The 9406-nt window shown below is 52.5% G+C and overlaps 2 protein-coding genes across 2 annotated transcripts in view; both read right to left on the reverse strand.

Moving 5' to 3' along the window:
- The window catches only part of SMYD5 (SMYD family member 5), a 7213-nt gene extending 6456 nt beyond the window's left edge, over window positions 1–757 (reverse strand). The window contains exon 1 of the mRNA XM_008636081.2: window positions 608–757. Coding sequence (XP_008634303.1) covers window positions 608–757 — 150 coding nt within the window. The remainder of the gene's footprint in view (window positions 1–607) is intronic.
- Window positions 758–1658: 901 nt separating this feature from the next.
- LOC103617745 (homeobox protein not2) overlaps window positions 1659–9406 on the reverse strand; it is a 15513-nt gene continuing 7765 nt past the window's right edge. Inside the window, exons 2-3 of the mRNA XM_017737369.1 lie at window positions 4028–4325; window positions 1659–3251 (exon numbers count right to left, since the gene is read on the reverse strand). Coding sequence (XP_017592858.1) covers window positions 3093–3251; window positions 4028–4325 — 457 coding nt within the window. The 3' untranslated portion in view covers window positions 1659–3092. The remainder of the gene's footprint in view (window positions 3252–4027; window positions 4326–9406) is intronic.

The following is a 9406-nucleotide window of genomic DNA, read 5'->3' on the forward strand; positions in this document are numbered from 1 at the left end:
CCCATCTTGCCCCCCCCTTTCAAAGCCCCGGCCACCGTCTGAAAACACCGCCAAAACGCCCCAAAACGGGGCCGGGGCGCTCCCACTGCCGCCCCTAATCGTACAAGAGTTTGCTGTTTCTCCCCTATTATTAATTATTATTTAATGGTAGAGGAATAGCCGTCACAGCCCTGTCAGGCGGGAACACAAGTTGCCCCCTCACTTGAGGTCTCCCCTCGTGGAGAGAGGAGGCATCGCCCACTGCCTTGCGCACCCAAAACTGGCCCGACTTTCCCCAAAAAAGCCTTCAAAACACGCTACTGTGGCCAGTCTGCCCTCGCTACCTCCTGCTTGGGGGTCTGCAAAGCCTTGGAGTCCACGGAAATGCCTGGTTGTATTTACTAATTCAGAGCGCCGAGGCTGAGCCCCGCGCCTCGCTGAGCAGGCGGCGGGAGCACGGTTGGGAATTTGGGACGATTCCGTATTCGGGGCTTTGGGGAGTGATTTGGTGTCACTAGATGTCACTGTCGGCTCGTGGCGGGGACACGACACCGGGTGACAAGGCTGAAGCTGCCCCCTCCATGCCCAGAACAGCAGCTGGAGCACGGCCGCAGGACTGGACACTGACCCACAGCGTAGCCGCAGGGCCGGACACTGCTCCGGGCACCCGGCCGCGTGACAAGGGACAGACAGGCTGCCAGGGCCACGTTCCCTGGCCGTGCTGTGGGATCCAGCGCCGGTGGAGCCAGCGCAGGCTGTTCTCCATCACACTGCCCATGGCAGGGGCTGCAGGGACAAGGCACAGGTGGGACAATGCTGCCATGACTCCTGTTCCCGTTACATCCTCAGAGATCCATGGAATATTTATGTGGGGAAAACCCTCTAAGACTAACGAGTCCAGTGTTCCCTGGCACTGCCAAGGCCACAGCTGAGGCATGTCCCCATGTGACACATCCACACAGCTTTTAAATCCCCCCCAGGGATTTGGACTCCACCACTGCCCTGGGCAGCTGTGCCAGGGCTGGACAGCCCTTTCCGTGAATGAATTTTCCCCATTATCCCATATAAACTTCCCCTGTCACAACCTGAGGCCGTTTCCACAGTGATTTCTTCATGGAAACAGTGGAATAGGCATTGGACGGGGCTGCCCAGGGAGGTTTGGTGTCCCCATCCCGGGAGGTGTCCAGGGAAGGCCTGGACATGGCACTCAGTGCTCTGGGCTGGGGACAAGAGGGGGATCGGGCACAGCTTGGACTCGATGACCCTGGAGGGATTTTCCAGCCTCAGTAATTCTGTGATTCCTCTCCTCCTGTCCCTGTTCCCTGCCAGCAGAGCCCGACCCCCCCGGCTGCCCCCTCCTGTCAGGGACTTGTGCAGAGCCACAAGGTCCCCCCTGAGCCTCCTTTGCTCCAGCCTGAGCCCCTTTCCAGCTCCCTCAGCTGCTCCTGGGGCTCCAGCCCCTTCCCAGCTCTGTTCCCCTCCTGGACTCGCTCCAGCCCCTCAGGCTGGCAGAGCAGGAGCTGCAGAGAGGGTTTGGCCACATCCACCTGCAGACACAGGTCCTTGTTCTCCAGGAGCCTGAGCACCCCATACTCACCGGGTATGACTTGTCTTAATGAAAATGTAGTTTTATCTCTGCAGGAACCAGCCCAGACATAATAACTCCCTTCATCTACTTTGATATGGGGTCATCAATCAATTGAAAAAAAAGATCTTTAGTATATCTTTTGTCCAAAACAGTTTATTAAGAAAAAAAATCCTCCAACTCTTTTGAGAAGGATGAAAATACATTTGGTTTCATTTTTTTCTTACTAATTTCAACTGAACATTAAAATGAGTACTTGGAAATTTTTCCTTCTTTTTTTTTTTGGCACTCATTCCATCTCTCTTTTTAAAATTAACTTGATTTTTATTAAGGTAAATAAATAAGTGACACTTATTAAGGCAAAAAAAAAAAGATATTTCTATAAATAACAATATAAGAGTAGAGTGATATACAGTGTTCTAGGTCAGGAAGAGACAGAATTATCCTGAGCTGACGGGCTGTGGTGGGGGGCCCCCTGAGCAGCCGTAGGAAGGCAAGGTGACAGCCTGAGTCCTTAGTCCTGACCCCCCAAAGCCCTCCCTCCCCCCCAGAAATCCAGCTGGTAACTGCATCGGGCCGCTGCAGATGTGCTCCGAGCGCTCCAGGTGCTGTGTCCCAGGGCACCTGCACGGATAATGAGGAGAGAACAGAGCAGCTGCTGTCTGGCCAGAATGGCACATCTGGACGCGGGGCAGGGGGTCGTCTGAAGCAGCAGAGGTGTTGGGAAGCTGGTTTTTACAGCAGCCTCCCTCCCTGCACCTCGGCCAGCCCGGGGCCTGGTCCCTGCAGCAGCAGCAGCAGCAGCGTACACACCTCGGGCAAGGACGGCAGTGCCAGGGGACAGAGACCACTGGGCTCTGAATCCGGGTTTGGGAAGCCGTAAAAAAGGCACAGGTAAACCAAGGCACTGACAAGAGGAGGCACCTCTGCTCCAGGGCAGGATCAGACCCTGCTCATCGCATTGCAGGAGCAATGGGTCTGCGGGTGGGAGCAAAGGGCTCCCCAGTCTGGGGGTTTTTGGTTGTGATTGCTCTGAGCATCAAACACGGGAGTCAAGTTAAGGAAAAGCAATCAGGGAGATTCTCCTCACTCCTTGGAGCACACTGCCACACATAACATATGTGACCCTGGTTTTAAATGCCCTTGTGCTCAGAGCAATCAGAGACAGCATCCGATTGTCTGCCCAGCATCAGAGACTCTCTGATTATCACCCCAACATCAAAGTCACCCTCTGATTGTCACCCCAGCACCAGAGATACCCTGATTGTCACCCCAGTCTCTCTGCTGGAATTTTTTTGTGTGTCTTGGTGCTTCAAGAGCAAACAGGAGATCACCTGCCATCAAGTGATGAAGCCCCAGGAGTTACAGCACAGGGCTACCAAACAGCAGCCAAAGAAATTCAGGGGGGTTCCCTCCAGCTGGCTGCAGTTTAGTCCTGTAGCTCCAGCTCTCAGATGAGTCTTGCTTGGACCAAAGCAGCACAGACACATCCCCAGGCATCAAAAACCAGCCCAATCTCCTCGGCTGCTCAAAGCTCCACGTCCACGGTGTCCTCCTCGTGCTCCTTGCTGTCTGTGGAGTCGGCACTGGCAGGCTGGATCACCCCAAACTGTGAAAGCTTTGCTGCCTTCTGCTCCATGCTCTGCTTCCTCCACTTGATCCTCCGGTTCTGGAACCAGACTTTCACCTGGATGAGAAAGGCACGACAGCTTAATCCAAGGGCTCCAGGAGCCCTTTTCCAATACCACATGCTTCTGAGGTGGATATCCCCAAAAAGCAGAGTTCCTTGAAATGGAGACATGCATTATTCCCTCAGGGAATAGTGAATGAGAACAGGAGGAGGTGAAACTACAGAGGGCAGAGCGGTGATGGGAAAGGATCAGGGGAGAGGGGGATGCAGCTGCACTGAGGAGATTCTGGCCAGGGAAGTGAAGGCAGCAGCTCCCTAAGGAGCCCCTGAACCCATCCCCAGGACTGCAGCTGCCAGAGGACATGATGAGACCGCCGAAAATTATCCCTTGTCCCCCCAGAACTGGCCTTGCTTTGCTCTCCCTTTTCCCCAGCTGAATTTAGGTCCCACTGTGGAAGATCACCTGGCTCGTTCTTTCCATACTAAACAAGCAGTTTATTGTGGGAGAAGCAGGAACTCCTTGGGAAGAGCAGGGAAATAATTATATCGAGTGTCATGAAAGGACCCTTGAAACACAGTCTCCAGAGGATCGTAACAATGCAGACACATCAACCAACCCAGCTCGAACTCTAAAGCACAGCAGGGCTTTAGATGCAGAAATCTTATCCAGAAACCATCCAAACTCCAGGCACAACTCTTCAATGTCACCTGGCAGCAGGGTGTCCCACGGGTCACTTTGCACCATGTCCTCCTCCCACCGCGCTTCCCAGCAGGAACATCACCACAGAGCAGCCCCAGGATCAGTTCACCAGCTCAGCTCCCACATCCCTTACCTGAGTCTCTGTGAGATGCAGAGTTGCAGCCAGGTCCACCCTCTCCGTGCCCACCATGTACTGCTGCTTCAGGAACTCCTGCTCCAGCCGCTCCAGCTGCTCTGGTTTGAAGACTGTGCGGACCCTCTTCATCTTGCAGGGCCCCCCCGACCTCCAAGGCCCAGCGGGGCCCAGTGAGTTGGTCCCGACACAGTGAGACAGCTCCAGACCTGTGAGAAAGCAGCAAAAATTGAAGGGGTCTGCACTAAAGGAGCTGGGAGAAAGCAGCAAAACCAGCAGGGATGTCCCTGCCCTGTCCCTGCCTACATAACCTCATCTAGGCTCCCTTTCCCATGAAAAGCTGGAGAAGAAGATCTTTTGAGGGTCTGTCCTATGGTTTTACCCTCAGGGTCCACCAAGGACAGTCCTGGACATGCTGCCAGACCCAAAGAAATCAGCACTCAGTGAGGTGGGCAGAATTTGTCCTCTGCCTGCTCAGGATCTTTGTAACAGGATAATAAATTGCATCAAGAGCTGCAGAACAAAAATCCCATCTCTGTCTCATGAAGCCCCAAATCACAAATGTTCAAAGTTTGGGGGAGTTTACCCCAGACTGGCCCCTGATTTTACCCTTCCCTTGGCACATGGGCTCAGTGTCCAGGATCCAGCGCTCATGCAGGACCACATCCTGCACCTCTGTTCCCAATAAAGTTCCCAGCCTGCCGAGGATTTAGCAGGACTAACAAGTGTATCTGGCCTCTGTCTCCTCTCCAGCTGTGGCCCGAGGATAACCGTAATTAGCATAAATTAACATACAATCCAACACCAGCACTACCTCGGCACCAGCTGGCACCTGACTAAGAGCAGTGGCGTCTCCCCTTCCTCGATCCCTCATCCTCCCTGATCCAGGTGATGTCCCTGCTCACTGCAGAGGGGTTGGTCCTTGAAAATCCCTTCCAAGCCCAAGCATTCTGCGATGCCATGCCCAGGTGATTGTGCTGGAGAACTCCTCCAGGGCTCACAGCACAGCGTGGAGGGTTTAGGAGGCAGGGAAGGCCAGCACTGCTGGCACCACAGATTCACTTTAAGATAATCCACTAATAAGAACCGGTGGGATTTTCCCTGTGGAAAGCACCGAACACACTGGCAGCACCAGGCCATTAGGGCTCCCCATCTCTGCTGTTCCAAAATATTGTGGCCAGCCAGGTTGCTCTAAATTTTATGGAAATACTGCACATAATGATACCCATTCACACCTGCTACTTATCTCTCCTTTAATGACTGACGTTGTCACGTTCTCCAGGTACAAACCTGCACCTTGACCTACTTATTTTCATTAATTGGGTGTAAGTTCTGCGTGTGTTTAAGGATTTGTGGGATGGAGACCTGACAGCTTAACAGCTGTAATTGCACCTAAAACTATTTTCATCATTAAAATCATTTCACCCATCTCTTTTTGTTTCTATTTTAACACTGGGATAATGGCAGGTGTAATTTCCAACATGAAATGCTGAGTGGAAATAGCTCTGTGAATTGTTTAACTGTGTTTTCATACCTGTATGTTTGATATAATACAAAGATTAACACAATTCTGCAGATGCTGTCTCGTGAAAGAAATAATATATAAAATAGTTGTGCTAAGTACTTAATAAAAGATCAGCAAATACTTTTGGTATCTGAATACTGTAGCATCAGGATCAAATCTGGAGTTGCTTATACACATGGAATATGGGCCTGGCTGCAGGTTTTGCCTGGACAACAGCAAGATCACGCTCTGAATGCTAAAAAGGAATACTTAATTTCAAAAAAAATACTATGAGTAGAGATATTTTGTTAAAATCAATTGATCGTTGTCTTTACAATGTTACAATGAAAATATAGAGCCTGATGGATCAGGCAGTATCATCCATCACCACACTGTAAATTTTACCCACAGATCAGCAAACACATTTTTCCTTAGATGTTTCTGCACTAAAAATATGAAGTTTTGCGAGCCAGGTGCCACAAAACACTTGGCAGTTTCACTTCTGTGAGTGAAAAATTGCAGAGAAAGGAAAATTAGAGAGGGATCAGGGCAAATTTGGGAGAAGAGGGACCCACACAACAGCAGAGGTGAAGAAATTAATTTTTGGAGTGAGGGTTTGGGAAATTACAGCAGGTTTTTGATTAAAAGTCTGGCAGTGAAGTGCCTTCCTGATGTATGAAAGCAGAAATAAATGCCAGTGTGTGTAAACCTCACAGAATCACAGACTGCTTTGGGTTGGAAGGGTCCTTAAGGATCACCCAGTTCCAACCTCCGACACCTTCCACCAGCCCAGGCGCTGCAATACTCTTTTTACTGTCACTTTACTATTAAATCTAGTCCAAGTTTTTGTCTCCATCTCAAATATAAACAGTGAGTTTGGATATTCTGCACCAGTTTCTGGGCTGGGGACTGAATGATGGAATAGTAAAATCCCGTAGCGTCTTTAGGAATCAACCACAGGCTCTTTCTCAGTGTTCAGAGACATCAGGTGTGTTAGAAACTGCCTCGCAACATAAAAAAAACCCCAAATAAACAGACAAACCCCCCCCAGATAAAACGTTCATTGTTTGGTCTCGCTATATTGATCACTTACGGAGGAGAAAAAAACCTCGAAGGAAAGTTTTCCCCCTCCCTCTCCATGTCCCTCTGCAGCAGCCCAACGCTTCAGCTCGGGGCTGCTCCGGAGGCTGCGGGGAGGTGAACTGCCGCGGCCGGGGGTGCTCCCCTACTGACACCCTACAGACACCCCTGCTTCCATGCTGACATCCCTGCTCCCCTACTGACACCCCACAGTCACCCCTGCTTCTCTGCTGACATCCCTGCTCCCCTACTGACACCCCACAGTCACCCCTGCTTCTCTGCTGACATCCCTGCTCCCCTACTGACACCCTACAGACACCCCTGCTTCCATGCTGACATCCCTGCTCCCCTACTGACACCCCACAGTCACCCCTGCTTCTCTGCTGACATCCCTGCTCCCCTACTGACACCCCACAGTCACCCCTGCTTCTCTGCTGACATCCCTGCTCCCCTACTGACACCCTACAGACACCCCTGCTTCCATGCTGACATCCCTGCTCCCCTACTGACACCCCACAGTCACCCCTGCTTCTCTGCTGACATCCCTGCTCCCCTACTGACACCCCACAGTCACCCCTGCTTCTCTGCTGACATCCCTGCTCCCCTACTGACACCCTACAGACACCCCTGCTTCCATGCTGACATCCCTGCTCCCCTACTGACACCCCACAGTCACCCCTGCTTCTCTGCTGACATCCCTGCTCCCCTACTGACACCCTACAGACACCCCTGCTTCCATGCTGACACCCACAGCCATCCCTGCTTCTCTGACATCCCTTCTCCCCTACTGACACCCCACAGCCACCCCTGCTTCTCTGCTGACATCCCTGCTCCCCTACTGACACCCTACAGACACCCCTGCTTCCATGCTGACACCCACAGACACCCCTGCTTCTCTGACATCCCTTCTCCCCTACTGACACCCCACAGCCACCCCTGCTTCTCTGCTGACATCCCTGCTTCCATGCTGACACCCTACAGACACCCCTGCTTCCCTACTGACATCCCTGCTCCCCTAGGGACACCCCACAGCCATCCCTGCTTCCCTGCTGACACCCCTGCTTCCCTACTGACACCCTACAACACCCCTGCTTCTCTGACATCCCTTCTCCCCTACTGACACCCCACAGCCACCCCTGCTTCTCTGCTGACATCCCTGCTTCCATGCTGACACCCTACAGACACCCCTGCTTCCCTACTGACATCCCTGCTCCCCTAGGGACACCCCACAGCCATCCCTGCTTCCCTGCTGACACCCCTGCTTCCCTACTGACACCCTACAGACACCCCTGCTTCCACCCTGGCACCCCCATGGACACCCCTCTTCCCCTGCTGTCGCCTCCACTGTCACCACGTGGACACCTGTATCTTCCCCTACAGTGACCTGTGCTCTTTCCCCGTGGACCACCACACCGACACTGCCTCCTTCCCCGTGGCTGCCCTACGGATAATGGTTCCCTCCTCATGGACCCCCACACCAATACCTTCCTCAGAGACATCCAAAACAACACCCAACCTCCTTCCCAAAGGACACGTCACACCAGCACCAATTCCTTCCCCACGGACACCCACAGGGACACCTACGGTATCCCCCAGGCCCCATTCCCAAACCGGCCCCGATATCCGCAGGCCTCACAGGAGCCCCCACACCATCCCCCAGCCACACTCCTCAGGGCATGGGCCCCAGGACGCGCTGTGCCAGCACGTCGTGCCCCTGCGCCAAGGGGGATGTGTCTGTACCTGTCCAGGTGTGCCAGAGTGTGTCGGAATATCTGGGATATGGACAAGCACCTCGGGAGCTCGCACAGGGTCCGAGGTGACTGTGCTCTGGAAATGGAACCGGTGCCGTCCCTGTGTGACACCCGCGGAGCCAGGCACAGCCGCGCCGGCTGATGGGGAGCTGTGGATGGCACAGACACCTCTCCCAGGTGGGATTCCTGCTCAAATCCCAACAAATTCTCACTGGAAATTCACTCCAGCGTCTGCAAACACAGAGAAATCCCGGAGTCTCCAGGTTAATAAACACAGAGCAAAAATCCCCTGTGGTTTAATAACCCAGCATTAACCATCCCTGCATGCACAGGCTCACGAGCCATATCCAGTAAATCCTGCTTTAAATAGGGATTCATGCCATTTAAAGTTTCTTTTCCCTGCACAATCCATAGAAATAATTATCAAAATCTCTGTATTTTTGAGCATTTCAAAGCAGATGGGAATACACAGGCAGGATTATCCTGCTCACGAGGAAGCACCCTGGTGATGGCTACAGGATCCTCGGGGAGGAGGATGCCCGCAGGAGACAAAAGAGTCCCTTAAGTTTGCCTTTAAAACACGTTTTTTCCTGCCTTTTAGCATCCTGTCTTCCCCAGCAGCTTCCAAATAAGTGAATAAATACAGCTGCTGCTTTATTGCTCCCTATCCAAACAGGCAGCTCTGATCCTGCTGCCGTGGAACCACGGCCTTAATTGGAATCACACGTTCAAAGCTGGGTGAGTGCTGAAGCCTCTCCCAAAAAACAAGACACCTTGGAAAAAAAAATCCTTGGGGATTCACAGCTCTCTGCTTTGCTGGCACAGAGGGTGTGTGGGATTGAACACTGGTGTCATTAGATGAGGTTTTGGGTTGTTTTATTAAAAGCTTGTTAAATCAATTCATGATTTTTGCTCGTTATAATGAGTCCTGACTGGTGCCGTGACTCCCACGGAAAGTGATGTCAGAGCTGCTGCGGTTGTTAAAGGATCTGTGTTGAGGCTGTTGGGATGGGTGGGCAGGGCAGGGCAGGGGTGCTGCTGGCT

Source organism: Corvus brachyrhynchos, unplaced genomic scaffold (genome assembly GCF_000691975.1).
Source record: "Corvus brachyrhynchos isolate BGI_N302 unplaced genomic scaffold, ASM69197v1 scaffold85, whole genome shotgun sequence".
Lineage (NCBI taxonomy): Eukaryota > Metazoa > Chordata > Aves > Passeriformes > Corvidae > Corvus > Corvus brachyrhynchos.